This window comes from Alosa sapidissima, chromosome 12 (genome assembly GCF_018492685.1).
Source record: "Alosa sapidissima isolate fAloSap1 chromosome 12, fAloSap1.pri, whole genome shotgun sequence".
NCBI lineage: Eukaryota > Metazoa > Chordata > Actinopteri > Clupeiformes > Clupeidae > Alosa > Alosa sapidissima.
Window position 1 is genome coordinate 5,210,384 of NC_055968.1, and position 23,761 is coordinate 5,234,144.

General features: G+C 41.2%; 1 protein-coding gene and 1 long non-coding RNA gene across 5 annotated transcripts in view; one reads left to right on the forward strand and one right to left on the reverse strand.

Moving 5' to 3' along the window:
* Positions 1-3,676: 3,676 nt before the first annotated feature.
* si:ch211-247n2.1 (calcium-activated potassium channel subunit beta-2) lies at positions 3,677-23,683 on the reverse strand. 4 transcript variants are annotated; one of them, XM_042057476.1, is made up of 6 exons: positions 23,521-23,683; positions 9,382-9,510; positions 8,235-8,405; positions 6,821-7,016; positions 6,144-6,424; positions 3,679-5,965 (listed from the first exon to the last, which is right to left on the reverse strand). In XM_042057476.1, the coding sequence occupies exons 1-6, from the start codon at positions 23,658-23,660 to the stop codon at positions 5,869-5,871; spliced, it is 1,014 nt and encodes a 337-aa protein (XP_041913410.1). In that variant the 5' UTR covers positions 23,661-23,683; the 3' UTR covers positions 3,679-5,868. The 4 variants fall into 4 exon arrangements, with proteins under 4 accessions (XP_041913411.1, XP_041913410.1, XP_041913413.1 ...); XM_042057479.1 differs by lacking the exon at positions 23,521-23,683 and adding an exon at positions 22,024-22,087 and having other exon boundaries at positions 3,680-5,965; XM_042057478.1 differs by lacking the exon at positions 23,521-23,683 and adding an exon at positions 17,572-17,713 and having other exon boundaries at positions 3,680-5,965.
* LOC121678186 overlaps positions 15,584-23,761 on the forward strand; it is a 58,074-nt gene continuing 49,896 nt past the window's right edge. Inside the window, exon 1 of the long non-coding RNA XR_006021181.1 lies at positions 15,584-15,811. This is a non-coding gene — a long non-coding RNA (uncharacterized LOC121678186). The remainder of the gene's footprint in view (positions 15,812-23,761) is intronic.

Sequence of the window (23,761 nt, forward strand, 5' to 3'; positions counted from 1 at the left end):
TTAGGGAAGCAGCGTACAGGACTGTGTTTTTGAGTGTGTGTTTGGGTTGGGAGAGGAGGGGCTGGCGTTATCACGAGAACAGTCTGAAAGGGGGAAAGAATGCATGTTTTCATCACTGTGTTATCATGCTGAGGGATCATCTGCCCGTGGCGAGGACACTCTCCACCCACCCACCCGCACCCCTCCTGGAGCAGCAAGGCTTCTAGGGAGCGGGAGTGTGTGGGCTGCATTGTGAGCACAGGGGGTCAGCTGACAGACCGGTGTTCCTCTCTGTTTATCAACGTCGTCCACCCGCAGGCCTAAAGAGGACATGGGAGATTTTTGTTTTACAAACAGCAACAAAACTTGAGGGCCAAGTCTTAGAAAGAGAGAGCCTAGTGTAGAGTGTGACAGCTGCTAGTGTAGAGTACTCCACTCCAATACACTCCCACACACAGACACCCCACCCTCACTACAAACACACATAGACACACACCATCTCCCTAGGGTTAGAGTCTCTTCCTTAGCTCTAGCTCCCTCTTCTGGTGAGTGTGAGCTCATGCAAGGCTGTGTTGTGTAGTCATAATATCCAGTATCACCCTCATGCCTCCTCATCATAAAAATTTTTGTGTATTACAGGAATTCAGTTGAACACTATCAACAGCACAACTGGGTGTGTCCACCCACTCCCTAAATCCTACAGGGACAAAAGAAAACTGACTGATAAACTGACAATGAGTCCACTACAACAATATAAAGTGCAAACATGCAATGTGACACCCTCACTTCTCGCCTCTCTGAGTTCCTGGGTCGATATAGTAAAGCATCAGGCCCGCGTGGATGGCTGTGGTAAAGGCAGTACTATGCAGCTTTCCTGCAGCTGGCCAGGGAAGGAATTATCAGGGCTCACTTACTGGAATTGGTTCATCTTAACTTACATAATTTCAGGTATGGTCCACAGGTAATTTCACGTAAGGTTAAGATCTTATGAGAATTGACTGGAAACGCTCTGAGAAAATGAAGTCATCTGAGAAGCATCTCATTGTGAAAACTGACCTGCTAGGACAACCTAACCAAACAGCCTTATTATTCATGATACTGTCCTACTTTATCTCATCTTTATCTTGCATGTTGATTAATGGTTGGATAAATAAAACAAAAAGTTCTGAGAAGAATTTCACATGAAGTTTAAAGCATCAACAAATGCACTGTATACTTAATGTGGAAACATGGTATAGGGACATACAATAGGGACAGGTTTCAGCAACTTAAACTCTACAACCCACCGTAATATATGGGTTCAACTTAGACTCAACACTAAAGTGTGCTTTATCTAACAGTAGACACCAGAGGGAGCTAGATCATCAGTGAAATGCTCAGGTACTCATGGTCCAGCACACCAAGTCTGTCAGATATCTTTAATGACGCAGTTTTGTTGTTCAGTCCTCATACAAGACCATTTAAGTACTTTTATCTATTATTGTCTGTTACCTGCTGTTATCGATTATGAGTCATATTCTGTTGCACTGTACATTCAAATAGCAGTCTGAATTCCTGGCACCTACTGTACCTACCTTACCTTGATTTTGCAATCACTTATGTTTCTATTCAAATGTTTTCTGTCGCCACTCACCACCACATCATCTCTGGACGTCAATATGAGAGTCCCTCCCCCCATCTCTAAAACTACCAGCCAGACCCTCAGATCATGACAACAGAGATTGGTAAGTAGTCAACAAACAAATCCAGTGAAAGCCTGCCACTGACCCAAAGTCCTCTGGTATCTAAGCAGCAGTTCATTAAGAGATTTTTACAACAGGTATCATGCTCTTCACTACATATTTGGGATTGTTTTGCTTTGGCTGATATTGTGACAGACTTTTTCTGTTGTTGAGGATAAAAGACTATTGTAAGATTTAGCAGGATTGTGAAATTGAAAAATGTTAACCATAGCTTAAGAGGCCACAGATATAAACCATAAATACACATCTACAGTTTTAGTACATGACACATAGACTTATTCCCCCTAGGATTTCTCAAGTGTTTCAATTCAGCCCACTTGTGTCCATTTCTACAGCCCTTCCGCCCATGCTCTGCAGATGTTCCTGGTAAACAAACAGCACAGCTGCGCTTTAAAAGCACAGGAAGTCCACATTCATCAAGTAGTCGCCAGGCCAGGGCTTTCTTCTGTTGCTAGGGAACAGCAGGAAGTGAGAGTTTCCTACACACAGAGATGCTGGTTGTCAGTGCTGCTACTGCCGAGGCTGCTCATTTGGGTGTAAATGAATGACCACCTGGCTCTGTGGTCACACACACACAAATGACTGTTATTCTGCTCTCGGTTGTTTTGGGCTTCTACGTGGCTTGTTGTGCTCTCTGCTCATGTCCTGTTGACTCCATGGCCAGATCTAGCGCAGATCTGGCATTGATCCGGGTCACAGCAGCTCTTCTTACATGGATGCATAATGAGGTGATTTGTATTATTTTGCACACGTTGGAGGTTACAGAAAGTTAATACATGTTATTAGAATTTACACCATCATTCCTGCCTCTGTTCAACCACTTATCTGTCCTTATTTGTTTAGGGGCTTTGTTAAGTGTGGCAAGGCCTTTACCCATACCCAACAAAAGACTGCATAAATGGAAACTGTTTTTTTGGCTTCCTTGAATGGTGCACTTATCCCTCTAGAAAGCTGACTGCAAGATTCATCACTAATGCTTATCTCTACACTAGCTCCCTTCCTTGAAACTCAAAATGTTGTAAGCAGAACCCTAATCTACTGTTTTGTTTCCTTAGAATACTGAAACTGTCCATCATCTGAAGCTGATTAATCTTGTTTAGATGTGATGACATCAGTGAAATCCACCAAACTCATCAAACAGGGCTTTCTCAGATATGTCTTCAGCACAGGAGCAGGTGAGAGAGGCGCAGGGACAATATGTGCCATCACTGCTGCTGATTGAGAGACAACCATAAAGTTCCACTTACTGTCACCCCGACATGACATGCCATTTCAATGAGAAATACCTTTTATCTACTTTCAGTGAGACAATGCATAAGTAAATCAAGCTTTTGCTTGATCAAAATCAGTAACAATAGTCTTTATGGTACAGCATGTGACATCAGTGGAAGCTACATATTAAGGTGATCATAAAAAATATATATATGGGGTGTGCTGTGACGCAGCAGGCTACAGCACCCATACCATGTACGGGTCCTAGTGCCCACGGGGTTCCAGGTTTGAATCCGACCTGCAGTCATTTCCCGATCCCACCCCATCTCTCTCTTTCACTCACTTCCTGTCAATCTTCTCTGTCCTATCCACATAAAGGCAAAAATATTCTTTAAAAAAATATATATAATTTCCATGTTCCACTTTTAAGTGGTCATTTTATCATTTTGGTCAGTTAAAAAGCTCAAGCTTGGGAATGTTGTTATTGGATTTTAACTTAAAAGTGACAAACTGGATCATTTTGCTAGAGCATTTACTATTGTCTCGTGTCTTATCAGCAGCTGTGGACAAATGGTGTGTCATTGCAAATGGTGAGATAAAGAGAGAAAATTACATGGTCACCACCATCGTCCACTCCTCTCCAACCCCCCCCCTCCCCCCATCCCCCATCCCTCGGTTACTGAGTGCATCTCGCTCCATAAGAATGCACATTTATCCTCCATCAATAAAAAAAATCACAGCAGATTGTATTCTCAGGCTCCAATAGTGTAACTTTGTGACAGCATCCAGCAGTCTCTGTCTCTCTGTTTAATCACATCTATCACATAAAAAGACGGTGCATGGTCAAAATGGCCTTTTTTTGATTGATATGATGACAGGGTGGCGACTGATTAGATCTCTGCTTCAGCTGAATCACTATGACATAAAAGTCAGCTGATTGGGCTTTGAAAGATGCCCTTGCAGGAAAGTCCTCCTGAGCAAACCCACCTCACCGCAACTGCGGAAACAGACTCCTCCTGGAGATGCTTTTGTAATCAGAATGGGTTTTGTACAAGTACAACTGTTCTATCTCAATGATGTTATTTTAGGTTTCTGTAAAATCAAAATGGCTGGTCCAGATGTGGCTTGGTTTCCAGCTGTCACATTACATAAATGCACGTTAACTACACATCCGTAACAGAAAAGAGAGAACCACCGTTTCCATCACACACAAAGGAATCATATCATTGCCATTCATTCAGATATGCATCAAATGTGGAGTAGCATGCACAAGACTGTTATGGCTCGCGAGTATATTGACTGCTTTATCCAGATAACAAATACCTCTGGGACAATATCACACAAGACCTGGAGCCCATTTGGCCATGGAACCAACAACCCCATCACTGGTATAGGCTAGTCTTTCTAGGAGACATAGACTGTATAAAAAAGAGAGACACCCACAGTAAAATGTGGACTTAATATGGGTGGGATAGACAGAGCTCAAAGTGTAACTGAAAATGTGGGGTTTACAGCACAGGGACATGCAGAACAAGGTCACTGTCCTAGTGGAAAAGCCTGCAGACGAGCATCATTAGTTTGGTTTTCAACACGTTTCTAATTACAGTTCTTACAAGTTGTTCCCAGACTGTGAACTCTTGTCATGTTGTGCCTAAGTTACATATGTCCGTGAGAGACCAGTAAAGAGAGAACGGGACATGTTCACAGGTTCTCACATTTGCTTTCTCAGCAGTAAAGCTACAGTCCCTTTTTGGTGCTTCGTTGACAGAAACATAAAAATTCATATGTCTACGAACAACGCCATGCTATACCATTAGATCTCATCAACACCACACAAACCAAACTCTAACAAACCCAAACATGTTAACACTGGCTGTGTAAAACTGATGGATAGTAGTCTATTTTATTTGTAGAAGTTGTTTTTTATTAAGGAGGGCAAGAACTGTTTCATGTAAAACAGATAACCAGGTGATTCAGCATCCATTTCGAAAGACTGACTGCAACTGATGATTGCTACTATGGAAGCAAAAATGCAACCAATGGTTAACTTAAAGATATGCAGTGCTTTGGTCAGGATGCACAGGAGTTGTTTTAATAAAATATGCATCAGTTAGGCAACTCTTTTCAACTACAGATTACTTTTAAGAAAATGCATGCTTATGAGCACAAGATATGTGTCATGTTGCAACCCCCTGCCACTCAGAAAAGAGAGAAAAAAGAGCACACAGCACGGAATAACTGGAATTTGTCTAGAATCGCCACCCAGACAACTACAATTGCTCAGAGTTACACCACATTGTCTAGAAGGAAGCATGATTCCACTTTAGGCGGTATCCCACAGTGTTGGCTTGGAATGAGGTTTCTGTGCATCCAGACAGGGAACATATGTCAACAGAGCGGCACAATTTGGCCACTTGTGTCGACCTTTGCTCTTCGGTGTACAATTGGACTCCATCCAATCTGTGTTGTGACAATCCCTCTCCCCTCTTCCACCCACACACACGTTTCCTAGGGACAAGTCAAAGGGACGAGATTGGAAAGGTATTTTTCTGGGTGCCCTTTCATGTACTGTGTCTTGGACAAAAGATCTTCACTATGTCAACACAACCTGAATAGATGGGTGAGTTTTGCCACGTGGACAAACAAACATATACAAACACACATATACACAGACAAACACACAAACACACACACACACACACACACACACACACACACACACACACACACACACACACACACACACACACACACACATTGTGTATGTATCAACTGATGTGAATGTAGTGTTTATAGAAGTGTTCAAATCAAAACAGGCTGGATAGAGGTGCTTGGATGTTTTGGGAGCGGGGGGCATGTTGGGGGAGGGGGGCATGTTTCTCTGAAGAGTGCTGATTTGGAAGGTCAACTCTGCCCTGGACACTGCAAGCAGTTGTCACACTGTATCCAGGACCGGTGTACTGCGTCTCTGCCTGGAAACGGAAGCAACTCTCTCTCTGTGGCGTGCAGCCTCGAAGAGGGAGAGACCAAGCCTGTGAGAAACACATCAGTCAGAGACATCTCTCTTGCTCTTATCCTCCTCTCATTGAGCGAGTCATCATGAGTCCAAATAAAAAAGCACACACCAGCTCCTTTTTGTCCACCTTTCCTGAGATGAGGAAATAAGGGATCATCTAGTCTGCAGTCACGGTCATCACGTCTGTCTCTCACCTTTTAATCCGACTGATTTGCTCACACAGAATGGACAGGTACTGTGTGAGTTTCACCATGGCGATGATGAGCGTGCCCCCGACGAACATGCACGTGGGCCAGAAGAGGGAGTGGAAGACGGCGCCGCGGCCGTAGAGTCTGGTCAGCAGCACGGAGTCCTGCTGCTCGCCTGGGTCGTAGTAGCAAGGCACCTGCTGGTGCATCTTCAGTCTCTCAGAGATGTTCAGGACCATTGAGTGCATGGTAGTGTGATCCTTGCGGCACTTGGGAACATAGAAACACTGCAGGGACAGAGAGAGCCATGACAATAAATAACCTCTGACGCCACTTACAGAAACCAAGATGTAACTGCAGCAATCCTACAATCCTATTAGCTGTTTTGTTATGGCTGACACATGAAAAGGTCTTGAACTGTTGTAAATGTGATTCATTAGCAGTAGTGGAGACAGCTATAAAGCATAGCTATAAATCTCAAAATACCTTGCATTTCAGATTGAACATCTCCATCACTTGTTCACCACACTTGATACTGTTAGACACATGCAGGTGTGCGCAACAGAAACTACGGATACAAAACACTATTTATAAGCTTGCTGAGGATTTTGAGATTTACATCAGCACCTTAATTTGATCTAGATAGTTCTAGAAAGACCTGTCAGTCACAGGCTCCTGCTCACCTCGGGGTTGGAGTCCTGTGCCTCCTCGTTGTAGGAGAGCCGGAGCACTCGGCCGGATGTGTTGAGACTGACGAACACCTGTAAGCATGGATACCTGGAACTCTTCCAGCACTCGGAGCCGCAGCTGTAGGTGCAGTTAATCTCGGCCACGACAGTAGAGTTGAGCACAGTGCAGCTGGACTCCTCCGTCCACACGCTGAGCATGCATAGGGCAGACAAGAGGGAAAGTCACTGACCTGCTTAGCCAGATGACACCCTTGTATATTTTACAGACTCGACTCGTAAATGACATGAAATGATAACAAGGCCAAAGGTTTGTTTTATGTTGCTGTTATCATTGTTCACATCCAATCCCAAAGTGAAACATCTGGTGCTCTTTTGTTTCCACTGTATATGAGATGCTGTGTATGAGAGACTCTATGATGTTCATGGGAAATAGAGACCCATGCATGCACTAGGTCAGTTATTGTCGGCTGAATCAGTGATCACATAGTTTCAATTGCTACCTCATGAACTCCCTCTGCCACAATTTCATGTTACATATTTTTTTATAATAACTAGTTGCCCATTGCCCAGTGACAACATAATATTCCACTCCAAGGAGTTTTATCACCACATGTTTTACAATACCAATGTTTGTAAATTAAGAGTTTGTTTCCAAAAACATGTCCAATAAATAATAAATAATGATATTTTAAAAATTGTGCTCTTTTATTTTGCTTTTGACTTGCTTTTATTAAGTAGAAATAATCAAAACAACCCAACTTCAGTTTGACTGATATTACCTGAAATTCCCAATAAAAATGATTAATGAAAATTCATTAAAATGGAGCTTATCTCTTTTGGTAAATTAACTCCTGAAATGAACTCTAAAGCAGCACCAAGCAGTGTTAGGGTGGCTAAGTTTATGGCTTAAGGTACTTCTTTTTCATGTACACCCTCATTGGGACATTAATGTCACCCTTCTTGTACACCCTCATTGGTACATTAATGTCACCCTTCTTGTACACCCTCATTGGTACATTAATGTCACCCTTCTTGTTTAGCTCAGAGTTTCCCATGCTCAGCTGGCTTTTTAATTACCACTGAAGACAATTTGGTGCAAGAACACAACCTGCTCCAGTGTGCCAGAGGTCAGCATCATTTGGGCATGCTCAACAATTCCCAATTTCAGCTCCTGGCACAGCGATATGTTTTGGGTGCAGCAGAAGAGAGGTTCTGAAGCCAAGTGTGTCCGTTTTCTATTACAGATCGACAGAATGTGGGCAACAAATTAGGCTATTTATATTAATAGTGTTCTGGCAGGGCATGAGTGGGGAATTGGCACGCTGGCACGCTGTGAAGTACAGCAATCGGCTGATTTCACACACCTGTGTTTTGACACAGCGGAATGGGGTGGGGGGGTCTGGCATACCTGTCTGAGTAGGAGCGCACCATAGTAATGCCCAAGACAAAGTACATCATGACGGAGAATAGGATCATGCTCAGGCCCAGCAGAATGGCTCGGTCCTCTCCTGCCTTCAGAGCCGTCACCGTCTTCCTCTTGTCCAAGATGTCATGCTCACGGATCTTTTGGTATATTGTCCTGACATATGACATTATGTTTTAGGAACATAGCAACACATTACATTTATATAACGTTTTTCACGACACTCAAAGCGCTTCACAGTGAAGGGGGAACCTCACTAGCCACCACCAATGTGGAGCACCCACCTGGGTGATGCACGGCAACCATTAAGTGCCAGAATGCTCACCACACACCAGCCTGCACACACCAACTCAAAACCACCTTATATGCACATCCCTACATATTATATAGACACACATTTGATAGTGATAATTATAGGATCAATGTATTGTAATTGTGTCTGATGTGAAAATGACAACAAAGATAAACCTAGATAACTCCCACTGGTTATGGTTATGGATACAAAATAAAGTTAATCATGCATTTGTCCCTCAAACAGAACAAAATGTTTCCTTAGAAGTAATGATGGATGTAAACACTCCTCAGGAAAAAGACATCAGTAAATATGTGACAGACTGATGAACACTGATGAACACAAAGTTGTTTGATCACTATCAACAACAAATGAGTACATAACTCATTACAGTTGGGCACTGTAGGTGTTTTAAAACTCTCATCAATTGCTTATTTCTTTTTAAAAACCAAATGTGTGAGAAACACTGTACATGACTCCAGGAAAGATGTTTTATGCGCCTTATAACTATAAATGTACAAATTTGTATACAACAAATTTGCCATGTTATGCACCACTTAAAGTTTCTTTAAAAGTTTGGCTTCAATAAGAATACAGTATGAAAATGCAGTCTCATATTCCCATGATGAGCATGATTAGTTATGAAACCACCCTCTCTCATGACCTGCCCTCTCCTCACCTCTAAAGTCATTCCTAAATCACTGTATCACTGTCATGATGCCACCACTGTGGTTTCTATTCTATTCTTACACATCATAGCATGGATACAACATCACCACCATTTGTTCCATCCTGTCTGCATGCACTTCTATCTGAAAGATGAGCATATCACCACCATACCTTCCCTCATGTCCTGTTCTTTGAGCGCCGCCTTTGGCTCCAGCCCATAGGAACATCCTCCCTGCTGCTCCAGAGTGGCTATGGCTCAGTGAAGGCTTCAGATAAGGCTGCTGGTGCTGCTGGAAGTTCCTGAGAGGAGAGCACGATCGGTCAGTCAGGCATCCGTGAGCTTTAACTCCCCCGATCCTGCTCCTCCCTTTGTGCCGTCCAGTGCTCTTCCCCTCTCACACACACATGCACACAGGTGGACAACATTGAAGACCACTGGAGTCTCTAAGACATGGGGTTCGAGCTCAGGTTTTCCAAGACAATGTTCCTAAGTTGCCGACAACAAGCGCTACCAGAACGAGGCAAGTTAGGGCTCTTGAGAAGTGTTGGACAGACTGGTCATCCTATTGTTTCTGACTGAGAGCAAGCAGTGCCAGTGCCATTTCCACGTGTGAGTTGAGAGAGATGGGGAGAGTAAGTGAGGGATGCAGAGAGGGAGACTGAAACAGAGAGAGAGAGAGAGAGAGAGAGAGAGAGAGAGGAGGAGGGGCAGAAAGCAGCGGTGCCCCCACCACCTGAATGGAATGAGTGGCAGTCTCTGAGCCCGCACGCTTCACATCACATGCATCCTCATTTCCTGCCCCTTCTCATTTGCCACTGCCTATTCATAGGCGGCGGGGCTGCGGGGACTATGGAATAAGGATGAGGTCTGCCGGCACAACAGACCCTCGCCACAACATTGATCCCTTCCAACGTTTCAAATGGTGTGAGGCGGGTGCTGTTCAAAGCCACCACTCCTCTACCCCTGCCCTGCTGAATGGTCTTCCCAAAGAGCCTATAACATTATTGTGACACAGGTGTTTGGGAGGAGGAGGTGGGGTGTGATTAACAGTATCTTTGTGTATTGTGCGTATGCAGGCAATGTGCCAAGGCAGCGCTCACTGGCTGGATAATGTTTTCCATTCGGCCTCCTTGTTTTAATTGAGAGTTTTTGTGTGCACACGTGTTCGCTTGTGTTCATGGGTGGGCCAGCTTGGAAAAACTTGTGCATTGTGCATGAGTGACTATTGGCAAACATTTAATTAGCCCCTGCTGCTCTAAAAGCCGTTCCTTGCCACTTAGATAAGAGCAAACATTTGTGCATTGCATGTACATATTCAAGAGATAACTGTTTCTCTACTCAGAATAATGCTTTTGGCTTTGTGGCAATGTAATTCCATTTACCAAGTGTCTGCTTTCCTGACAGAGTTATTTGTTTACGTATGACAGCCTGCTCCTCACCACTGTGCCGGAGGAAGCTGTCATTTTGCCACTTTTCACTGAGGATAAAGTGCTTTCGATAACCCCCAGTAAAAGCACAGATTGCTTTTGCCTGCTGTAGAGCATGTTGGATGTCACAGATAAGACATGAGGCTCTTTCTGGCCACATCTTCCTAATGTCTCAGCAGACGTCGGCCCGACAGCGTCTGCTGTGATGACTGACAGGGGAGACTCTCGGATCCTGGTATGTCTGTGGAGCTAAAGCTGAAGTTGTCATTTCTCTTCCTTTTTCATCTGTGGGTCATGTGTGCAGACATATCCCAATAGTATGATGCAGTATGATGGAAATATGGAGGGGGTGGGCGTGGGGGGTGGATTGCATTTACTACCACATTTCTACCCTTGTAATGACCTTGTTGGAAACAAATAGGCTGTTTATTTATCAGTATTCCAACAGACAGTAGCACCTGGAGAGGTCTTGAAAACATCTGGACAGGTCAGCCTCAGTTGATGCAAATTATCACCTTGGCCACTAATCCTCACTGACATTTAATTGCAGAGGTTCCTCAACAATCATTACTCATCTGGAAGCACATTATTTGGGGGGCAATCCTTTATCATCTTAAGTGGCAAGTCTCTAGACTGCTATTTCCAAACATCAAGCAACAAACAAACAAACAACGAAGCCTACTGAAACATTAGGATATGATCAGTGATAAGCACCTTCCAGCAGGGGACAGCCTACTTGGAGGTGTAGGCCATAAGTATGCCAAAGTGATTCAAATTAAATGTTTTTTCTCATTGAGACAATGTCCTTTTTTTCCAAACAGTGTTTCTATTTAACAAGGGACCTCAGTTTATGTTTGCAGGTGTTAAGCTCAATGGACTGTTTAATTATGGAAATGAGGGCATATTAGTTCATCCCTGCCACCACTGACTATTGAATGTGCCCTGGCAACTGAAGAGGATCTTAATGAAATGTTCCTGTTTATCTTAAACAGTAACTCAAACTAAGGATCCGCAATCAGGAAAATTGCTACAACTGTAACTGAAAAAAGGAAATCTCTCCACTGAATGTAGCTGTTCTCTATATAAAGACGGTAATTAATAGGCCTTTCATGTGCAATGTACTTCAGTTAATTAAAAAAGCTTGGTGCTTTTTGGAAAGACTGCTGACGATGGATGAGGAGCATTGGCAAAAAGCCACAGTGTCCATAACATCCACATAAAGGTCTCTAGATGAGCATGTGTCAGCTAACATGGTCGCTTTCATTTATTGGTAAGTTGACTATGTTAGCAAGTCTCACTAGATAGCCTAGGTTATACAGTGCAGAATCCATTGAGTTGCATTAGTAATGTGATGTTCATTAGCCGAGCAATCCCCCTACCCCTTTTATTTAACACATAATTACATGCCTAATCTTGCATGAAATTATTTCACTAATTGCAAGGAAGGTAAACTCAAGAGGACAGCATATGCTAAAGAGGTTAAATATGGTCTAAATAAAATGCTTTTTTTTTTTTACCAAACAAAAACATGTCCACAAGGATGAAATAAGCTGCAATAAATGCATCCTCAGTTTTGGCAGCATGACTACTGAACCCTGCACCTCTAGGAGCAGATAAGAGAGAGAGAGCAGATAAACACAAAGCTTCATTATGTACCAATCAGCTATCGATGGATCAATATATCACATACAAGATAAAGTCATTGTAAAATGCTACCTGAGATGCATAATTGGCTTTTTACATTGATTTTCCATTCCTTTTTAATACAATCTGGTTAAGTAGATTAATGATGATAGGTCTTGTTGTTTTGCTAACAGGCATACCTGCCAAGAAAACTACCCCTGGCACTCATATAGACTAGTGAGTCTATTAAACACCTTATGACAATTACCAGAGTGTTTTCATTCTTTGGGAAATAGCTGGAGATTAATGAGATATTATTTCCAGAACCTGATTCAATGATGCTGATAATTAATGAGTTGAAATATTTAGCGATTAGTGCATGAGCAATTCTGAGCTAGCCTGTTTCATATTTTTATATTTTTGCAAATGGGCTTCAGAGAGACTATAGATTGAGATTTGTAGTCAAATGCACTTGGACAGATGTAGGCTCTTTTCCATCAATTTGCATTAAAACAGACTTGGATGTGTGTGGGTTTTGTTTTGAAATGTCACGAAGCCCAAGTATTCTATGTTCTGTCATTATCAAGCAAATTATCTTTTAATGAAAGCACTTTCAGGTCTATTACTCTAATGAGGTTTTTATTATGGAAACTTTCTCCTCTGGTGGTCAGACAGGCATGCTTGTGAAACTTAAACACACGCTCACGAGACAGCAGGGAATAATACACAGTTAGCAAAAGCAGTGGGTGGTGACAAAGAGAGGCCTTCACATGCCTTAACATTGTTACCACCTTGATTTAAGAGGGCATAGTCGACCCTGGCATATATGGGAGCTGCAATTTTAGAGTTGTTTAAAGCGGGGGCAAAGTGTTCACCAATCTTAACATAAACCTGGAGGAAAACAAGGTGTTTATGGTGAGGATAGGCATGTGTCCTTCAACATATAGTAGACCTCACTGAGGACCTGTCAAATGCATAGAGTTATAGTTGAAGAGTGTGAGGATACTGAATTCATTTAGAGGGATCCAGAATGGTGTGTTTGAATCCCTTTATGCCAGTTTTGTTAAACAAAGGATCCATCTCATTGTACAGGAACCCTCTTACTGTAACGTGTTAGCATTTCAGTCTAAAACCCATCTATGGTTGTGTTGACAAAAATAAAATCACCGCACAAAAAGGATCATTTTGTAATGTAATTAAAGTTTTAGACTGGGGGTGGGGTGGGAGGGGGGGGGGGGGGGGGGGGGGGTAGCACGTTAAGCTGTCAGCAAATTAAACTACAGGTTGTAGAAATATTTCAACAAACTGTCTAACAAATTGCCAGGATTTCAAAGCTTTTTCTGTTTTTAGAATGGCTCAAAGTGGTGCTTTTAACTTTATGGCTAAAGTAATTTCAAGTTAATTGAACATTAACTACTACAAATGGGCCCATTCACTGTCACATTAATATGAACAAATCCATTCTATTCAATTTTTAATAAAGCACAAACTGTCTAAGCACTCCCTTAAAGAAGCAGTTTACTGTATTTAGGGGGAACAGTGTTGTTGGTGTTGCACATCTATTTATTTTCTGTGGTTGGTGTTTATCATTGTACCAAATTTAACCATGACTGTTATGCAATGAGTATAATTGCAAGATGTAAAAGTTTTATAGCAATATTCTTTATAGTATTTAGATCTCATTTTATCCTGTTTTTATCCTGCTTTTATTAATGTTCTCACTTGCCACAGCTACACAAGTATGAAATTATTACTTCAAATCAGACATAGTCTTGATGGGATTCATTTTGAAACAGCCTTGTTAAGGAAAGCCAACTGTCCATGTATCCATACCCACTGTGTTAACCAAAGCTCTGCGGCGAGCATAAGAAACATTCCAAGGATTTCAAAACATGTAATTTACAACCAGACACCACGTTGTCTCCTTTGAACGTGCGATAGAGACCATTGGGACAGCAGGGGTATTCTGAGCAGTGTGTGCAAGGGGAGGGGTTGGGGGGAATAGGAGGAATCTTGCATCCATGGGTGTTCTTGACAAGTGTCCTGAGTTATTTGTGTGCCATAAATAGCAGGGTTGGACCACATAGCCATGTTCTCCCCCCCCAGACCAGGACAGACTCCAACACCACTGCCTTCTGTAATGACAGGGAAAGTGCGAGAGCTATCCACAGACTGGGTGATTAGAGAATGAGGGCTGAACACAGCAACACCAGTCAGCACCCTCTAACATGCTTTCAAATAGGAGATACAGTAGGCCTATCTTATCATCTTGTCATGACGTATGTCACAGTGTACTAAAAGACCACCATAGGCACTTACATATTTGTTTGAATTACTGACTTCTTTGGAGCCCACACTGTTACATTAGGGTAATTGCAATTGTTTAAGCCCTTTTTCCTTTTGACTGTAACCTCTAATTTTACCATCAGACATTGAAAGCTAAAAATCAGCTTGCTAAAAATACACCTTCCAGATTGGTCCTCATCTGGTAAATTATACAGTTAGTCTGGGACAATCAAACAGTTAAGTAAGACTAATGACACAAAATAAGAAAATTCTGCTCCAAATACTAAGGGCTTTTTTTCAAACTATGGTGAAGATGGCCACAATATGCCATCTTGAAAACATGCTGTGAGCAAATTAGCCTATAGGCCTAGGAATGCATCAGTTTCTACATCTACAGTATAGGCTACTGAAAATATATATCTTTTTTTCAATATCTGAGTGTTATATTCAGAATAACTCTAAATACTTAAAAATTAACAAAACCAAATACAACCCAAAATCCTGAGGATGCATATCTGTAGGAGTTCAGCAGTACTTTGTAGTCGTATCTCAAGACAGGCCTAGCCTAGCTGTGTTGATGGACTGTAGGCCAAAAAGTTCCACTGCAAATTCCATACTGTAAATTCCATACTAGTCTATTTTCTTGAACCCAGAAATGTTGAGTACCCTAAAGTTTTATTGCAGAAATGTCATCTATAGGCCTAGTGGATGGATTTCAACTTGGTGGCTAAAAGTTGCACCTTGGGCAATTTGCATAATTAGCAAAATAAGATAATTAAAGCGTGAATAGGGTAAAAAAAAATAATTATTGGTATCACCATGAAATTTCACCAACTCAGACCCCCAAGTATACGTGTTTTCCCTTGGAAAAATCATTTTGAGCCTGGCTTTATCAAACGATCTGATTTTGTTTGTAAGCAAATAAGTGCATATTTAATGAGAGAGATATATTTGTATATTTAAACATTAAAATAGAAAAAAACATGCAATACATTTTTCCTCATCTTCACATAAGTAATCAACTGAAAAAGTTTCATGTTGATAGCTTTCTGCAATAAACCTTTACTCAACATTTCTGGGTTCACTATTGGGCCTATGGGAGATACTAGACTATACCACATTCTCTGACTACACTGCAAATTCAAAGAACCAGACCTAGAGGCTACCTATTGTTTGTTTAGGCAGCAGGTGGTTCTGGTTTACAGCTGGCAACATACCATTCGGCAATGTGCAAGAGAAGCATGCTACCGTTTTGGAGTGACTGGTAAAGTGCCATACAATACAATTACAGTAGGCCTACCCTATTGTTATATGTTAACATAACCTTAATGGATAACTTACGACTGTAAGCAGATAAGGCCATTAGCAATTATTTGTTAGTGCATCGAGACAAATCTATTCTGGACTATTTTAGCTAATAAATGCTAGCTAAACTATCTTTAATCAATAAACTATCTAGGTTTATTTATCAAAGCTGTCTGTCAACAGCCGGTAATGTAAAATTATTCCCCTCACATTTTATAATTTTATAATCACAACGTTTAACTAACAATTGTTAGCAACATCTATCCAAGCACAAAGTGTTTACTGCTAATGATTGGCGCTTTGCTAATAATATACTACTATGTTAGCTGAGTTACATGTAGCTATAACTTGCCTAACATAGATAGTTGCTGCCCCTATGTAAACAGCTTCAAGACAGCTGCCTATCAGAGAATGTCTACTAATGTTTAGCTTAAACTCATTACTTGACCAAAGGTGTCAAAACTGTTCCAAAGGCTAACAACCACTACTTCGCTTTTGGCTGTTTAAGGTCAGGCTCTATTGTCTACTTCCTGGTATTGATTTTCTGTCACTCAGATTATCTTTAAAAAATATTTGGAAGTTGTTTACTTACTGGTCATGGTCATCATATTGTAATATAACATATTTTTTATAATGGTGCTGATGACTCTCCAAAGATTGTATTGAGTTGATAGGATTGAGTAGAACTACTAAGTAGTTGCTCTTGGGTGCTCCTTGTTGGTGCCCCCCCCCCCCCCCCCATTAATGCACAAATAGGCTGACACCAGACATAATTTCACTGCATTTCTTACTTCCAGTAACTATTTGCATGTGACAATAAACTTCCTTGTATCCTTGTATCCTTGTAACTAAATCCCACTATGTACAGTCATATAAAATCCAACAAAACGACCAGAGAAGGTTGATACCACATACCACTTCTGTCTGCACAATCTACCGGTTTGCATTGTTTTTTGAGAAAGCATCAGAGTGTGTTCATTTGTTGTAGGTGTATGCTTTTCGACAGCAGCCATCAATTGGTAAATGTGAAGTCTGTTTTTTTGCTCCTGTGGCCCAGCCTCTGGTCAGGCATCCACTCAGCAGACTGTTAATCACAGTCAACACTCGGGCCTGTTCAGGAAGGGCGCTGCTGCAGCCGTGTAATGGGCCTCAAACAACAGTGATAAATCAGGGCAAGGAGCCAATATGCAACAGCTAGTTTATGCAGCTGACAAAAGCTTCATGTTGCAGACGGGCTATGCCACTCCTGAAACAGTATGATGGGATGGGTGCAAATACTGGTGAGGCACATCTGGTTGTGCATATTAGAGAGCATAGCCATTGCATTTTCTTTTAGTTTGTTGTGTTCATTATTCATGCAGTGAATTCTTGGGTTCAGTATGTTTTGGCTGATTGTAGTAAAATTGAGTTGGCATGATCTACTTTAGCTAGTAGAAGCTACAGAAGGAAGAAGAAGGTTTACAGAGGTAATTTCGTCATTGCATTTTCATATCCATATCCATATTGTGAGTATTTTATGAGTAATAGCCTAGTAGGCATGATCTTTACGATAACATCAATGAAAAGTTTTACCGAGATAATTTAAGAGAGATACTTTCAAACGAGAAGGCATTGGCAGCACCAGGCTGACAAATTAATAAGCTTACAAGTCAAAATAATGGGATGATTTGGAAATTCACAATGTAAAAAGGCATCACTGACATAAAAAGAGAGGCATACCTGTGTGAGGTGACATTCAGGGAACACTGCGAAGCCAAGTGTTAAACCAATGTTGCTAAATGGCTCCCTAATCCCCTTGAAGCACCACAGATGCCCTGCCTGTCCTTTCTGTCTCCTCTGAGCTCACTGCAAAGCTATTACAAGCTGGTGGCTACCGACGATTTGTAGTTATTGCGGTAACAGCAACCCTCCTAGCAGATGAAATTGCAGTGGGTGATCACATGTGGTGTTTCTCTTGTTTCAATCACAGAGTAGTGGTGTCGGGCAGAGCAAGTTGTTGTCTATCCTTGATTGCCAAGCTTGATTTCTGAGATATGATTTTGCTCAGGTGTTTAACCCCACTCTGCAGTGGTTGTAGGTTGGCAGAGGTTAAACACAGAACATGATTAAAACACAGCTGTTGTCTGAATACTGCTGATATCGCCAACAAAATGATCCCCATTACTGATATGTCACCATTCACCAAAGGATGTACAATTTGAGATGATTAATCAAGGTTAATCTTATTTAAGATTATTATTTTCCTCATTGTTTATTGTAGGCATGAAATGTATAGGTATTAAGCAAAATGCAGTCTATGAGTATGAGCTTATTCCTGAGTATTGTTTTGTAGGGATGATAATAATTTAACTCTGGGCTGCAACAATTTTTAATCAAAGTTTCTTATGATTAAATCATAATTTTTTTATACACATATTTAGACATAATGGTCACATTATATTTGTATTAATATGGTTAGTTTCATGTGCTGTTGCAGAACATGAAGCATGATTGCCCCCTAATTACATACAGTTCAGATCAGCAACGACAACAACAGTATGGTGACAAGAAACCATTTTTGTCACCATACTGTTGCAAACACATTGCATGTCCTTGCAATGAAAACCATGATGACCACATATACTTTCATTTCAAGTGGCTGGCAAGTTATTTTTAGTAGTCCATTCATTCAGCTTTTCTAAAAGGTCACTTGATGTCCTCTCATTCGAGCTGTGTAGCATGATTATGACTTTGTGGTTACCAGTCCATTCCCGTTATGCTCACAGACGCAGAGGAGGATTCCCCCAATGGCGGTGCTAGTCTGGTGGATGACAGCCAGCAAGCTGGCACCAAACAGGGTGAGAGAGCATGCGCTCATCTGCCAGTTCTGTGGTCTGGAGAGCCTGAGGAATCCAACCCCCCCTGGCAGTGCAATGTAACATAAGACCGTCAAATGATGGGCTGCACTTGTTCCCACTGTTATATAAAAAAACAGGGATTTCTGAGAAGGCATGGTCTGGCCTGGTCCATCAGGTGGCATCCAGTAGGCCCCCCTGGTGCCATTGTGATCTAAAAACTTGATTAGCAGCGAAGGGCGCGCTGGTTATTTACACACCCTTCCCAATATAGCGCCACAACAAAAAACACATGTCATCACTTCTTGGGACTTTATAGGCAGGTCTTGGGCAGGTCATTTGGAAATGTTTGATGAGGTTACATGCTTGCCATTCAGCATTGGACTAAAATGGCAGTAGAACAAGGCTGTGGAAACATAATCTATGAATATAACACTAGATTATGTAAGAGTATAGACCTGTAAAAGTTTTTATTGCACAAGTAGCTTTTAATATTGCATTACCATGGTCTTACATATAATATTGTACACCAGGTCTTACAATTTTGAAAATATTTCATGTGTGGTCAACTTTCATGATATCATTTATTAGGCTATTTATCCTCATCATTGATGGTGTTGAGTATGTTAAGTAAGGCCAATAATGATTGATATTGATCGACAGGAATAGCGGCAGGAAGTTACAAGTTTTGTCAGTGATTGTTTAGGTGCTTTTTCAGGGCTTGCTATGGATATACATTTAATAGGTGCATAGCGGAAGCATAGTCTTCATAGAACACTCCTGTTCCAGTTGTCTCAAGACTCATCTAACAGATGAAGATACGACTATTCCATCTGTCTGTCATGTAGAGCCCGACCGATATGAGATTTTACCGATTATTACCGATTTCAATATTTGATTCCAAAAATCGATGAACGACAAATCGGCGGTATTCATTTTCAACAAATACAATGTAAAAATGTACAAGGTGACAAATAATCAAGGTCAGACATTGCTTTTAAATAGGCCTAACTATCTGGTATTCTAATGAAAGGTTCTTATACAATAAACTATGAAAACATTATTATGAATAATAGTGTCAGATCTTTGTTCACAGATCTTGATTATTATTTTTTAAATAACAGTGTTTTTTTAAACACTTAACTGTAATAAATAGTGTGATACTTTGCGTGATTGGGAATGAAAATGACATAATGTGAGCTAATGTTCATAGTCGAATATGACGCTTGAACTTATTGCCTGCGTCGCGTCTCTGGAATGGCTCTGTTGCGTGTTGATTTTCATTCCGGTTCCCATGTTAACAGGTTACAGCAGCCACTCTGCCTCGAACCATGCTGCAACTGCGACCTAGCTAGAGAATAGAGGGGATGCCTATTTTGTTCGGCTTGACGTAAGTGGTTCTGTGCAGAAATACATTGAAAAGACCAGTTGATGGTCATAATTTGTGTTTAAAAGGGGAAGTGGAGGCCACGTGTACTATAAAGTAGGAGAAATATGGTGACCACCAATTCCCAATTTCTGCTTATATGCCTACAATAAATAAAGTTAGCCTCCATCACGCAGCATTATTTTACTGTTGGACATAATTTTGAGCTGGAAAGACAATACTGGTCATTTAAATGAAGGATCAGATTTAGGCTTTCCTTTATTTAATTTCAGTATCGGCATCGGATATTAGATTGGCAAATATCTAATATTGGCACACCAATTTATCGGTCAGACTCTACTGTCATGTCCCCCTCCTAAGATTGAGCCTGTCAAGCAAGCAATGACACTACCTTTTGACATGTACTTTTAGCTTGACTGTCATTGTACAGTCATTCACAGTAACTCTGGAAAGGAATTTAGATGATATATCAAGGCATGTTGCCATGGAGCATTCAATGAAACCATTCCACAAAGCCTTGGGCTCACTGCCAGAGCAAGCCTGTATGATAACATTAGGGACCAGATGTACAGTAGAGAAAGATGTCAGATAGTGTGGACTAGGCCTCAGGTAGTTTGTAAACTGATGTTGAATCAGATCTAATCCAAACATTATCTGGAGACAGTCTACCCTAAAGTATGTCCTTAGACATTCCACAATGTGATTGAAGGATTAAACAGAGTTAAGAATTTACAGCATCTGTAATGTGATTCAACTCAAGGTTCTTCTCTTCTTTGGGAGTATAAAGGAGAGACATCAAAATAATATCAGTTTTCAGAGGTCATCTAAATGTTTCATCCTCATAGGATGAACAGGCAATCTCCTAATTGCCAGCCAATGGGCGGCAAACCTTACACACCAGCTAAATTTACACACCCATTCATTCACACCATGCGTGTGCCTGGATGGAGCGCTAATATCCTCACCGGCTGGAGTCCCATTGAGTCCCTAGTGTGCAAAGCGCTAATGGGTGAGTGCTAGTGATACTGCCCGCTGTGCTTGTGTGGACCATACTCACAAGGCCAAAATTAGAGTATGGCATCAGAGGGATCAGAGTCTGTTGTTTAGAGAGGTCAAAGGGCAAGGGTCATATCCCGTGTCGGTCACCAAGTCAGAGGTGGCTTGTCCATCCTCAGTGTGTGTCACGAGACAGAGTGAAGGTCAGTCAATATGGAAATACACAGAGGGCCCTATCTAAAATGGTGGGCAAAGTGTAATAATGTCTGTCAAATAGTGAAATTCTTGTGCATGAATTATAGCTATCATGTGGTATGTTATAGTATTGAGATGATTCATCAATATTTGTGCTTAAGGTGTTGATGGGGCCCAACCTAAATTAGCTAGGCACTTTGCACTTTTCCCATAATTCAAATTAGGGCAACAAGAGTCCATGTTGTGTGAAGCTCACTTCCTCAAAGAGGCCCACAGATTAGACAGAGAGGTATTTGCACACAGGGTGGTTCTGCAGGTATTTAAGATGCAATGGAGAAAAATGTAAACTTTCACTGTAACATTTGGAATAAAACTTAGAAATGAAACAACATATTGTTTTTGCATGGCAATCATAATTTCTTTAGCATAGTCTCTACCTCTGTTTTTCTGCCTCCATTGCTCTCTATTTCTTTGGTTCAGACAAACACACACACACACGCAATAGTGTTCCAAATTCCTACCTACTGCTGTCAAAGTAAATGGGCACTTTGGTAACTGAAGATCCTGGCAGACCAGAAACAATAGTTCTAGAACAGCCAGCAAGCCAAGTCGGTCCACAACAATACAATACATCCAGTAGCCTGAACATGACAAAAGGCTGCTGCCATGTAGAGTTCATGCTGTGTACATTTTCATTGATTTAGCTAAACCTGGTGTTGAAACAGCGAATGCAAGTTAAAGCCTCTGTGATTGTCCTACCTTTGGCTTTCTCGTTATTCTGCCTAACATTTGCTGCTTGATAATCCCATCACCAGATGAAGAGCCTGTAGATGTTCTGTTGCCTTAGTTGGTTAAGCCTGTTTCTGAGAGAACCTAATGGTGGCACAGCCTTGCTAACTCCTCACTTAAGCCACTGTGCTCAAAATGTTTCACATAGCTTGTGGTGCAATAAGAGTGACAGGCACAATAGACATAGGCACTCGCTCCCTCATGCTTAAAATTAGTCAGGCTGTGTGCATTTGTAGCCTATGTTGGGGGCGTGTGCTTGTCTGTATGTGTATTTGTGTAAATATTTTGGAGACATGAGAAAAACCAAATACCTGGGCTCCAGAACTAGGCTAATTGTTAGATTATGTTAAAGATATTTGTTGTGATAAATAGTCAGGAAAGATGAGTTTTACTAGTGTTGTCTGAATTTAGATCAGATTTCAGTACATTCAACTTTATTGTCACTACAGAACAGTACTCAATGAAGCACAATGAAGCAGAATTATCATCTAATCAGAGTAGATTAGAAGCAAATTTTTGCAAAGAAAGTGCTATAAACAAAGGTTATAGGCTATATTGTAAGAAAATACATACAATTGTGATCATGAATAAAAGATACAATCATGAGAACGAATGGGAAACGAACGTTGGTAAGTGATGAATAGGAATAATCCAGTTGCTGCAGTTAGAGGTGTACAGACACAGACATACATAGCATGAGTTATATGACCAGTTCAAGTTACAGAGGTTAGCCTGTTAGTCTAACATACTTTATACCGTAAAATTGCATGCAGTTTATTTTATAAAAGAAATACTGAATCATATTGTATGAGCTAAATAGCCTAATCTACTGTTTGTACAGAACATAGCACTGAGCGAGAATGTCTCTGAACAGCTTTGAACTTGTTTTCCTTGAAAAACTGAACATAATATATTTTCTTCTGATAACCAGCTTTGAACTTGAGTTCAATGGTGTGGTTGACTTAGACATCTAGAGGTGAGCTATTGGTACTGCAGGCCTATTCAGAAAAGCAGGGTTTGATTTAGAAATAAAAATGACATTAAAAATGTTTGCCTTTGTTAAGCACCCCTTCATTGAACAGAAAATTAGGACTGAAAAGTACACTAGAAGTAGAAGCCTACTCTAGCATGTAGTATTTAGTAATAGATCATGTACTGCTATGGCCAAAAGTATCAGGTCCTAAAGTATAAAATCCCACATAGAATTGGCTATCTCCTTTTGATTTGTTTTTGTATTCATCGTTTGAATTAATATAGTAAGATCCTTATCATGTAGTCTGTTTTAAATGCCTTTGAATCATATCCTTCTCATTTGGTTGCTAAGCACAGGTTTGGCGTGTTCAGTCAAGTGGGAGACACAAACAGACAAAAGAACTCGATTGTTTAACAAAGTAAAATGAAACCAACTTGGAGGGTCACAGAGGAGAGAATCAAGAGTTTCTCCAAGTGAAAAGATCATCTCCTTACCCCTGTCTCCACGTGTCTCGCATGTGTGTGCTGTACATCTCGTGTCTCGGGGAGCATGTCTGGCGCAGGGGTTTTTCCTTTCCTTTCCACAAGGAAGCAGCAGCCCATTTGTTTGGAGGGAGCAGTGCCCACTGCGCCATCACTCCACTGCGCCACCACTCACAGCTCCGTCCCACCACTCATTTCCTCCCAGTATCCTGTGAGGAAGTGACGTCCAACACTGACAGGAGTCACTGCTCAG

Coding starts and splice junctions, on each gene's coding strand:
- si:ch211-247n2.1 (XM_042057476.1), bottom strand. CDS start 23,660: ATGGCGCAGTGGGCACTGCTCCCTCCAAACAAATGGGCTGCTGCTTCC. Junction 7,017..8,234: donor GTGCGCTCCTACTCAGACAG/GTATGCCAGACC, acceptor ATGCATGCTCAG/CGTGTGGACGGAGGAGTCCA. Junction 6,425..6,820: donor CACAGGACTCCAACCCCGAG/GTGAGCAGGAGC, acceptor CTGTCCCTGCAG/TGTTTCTATGTTCCCAAGTG.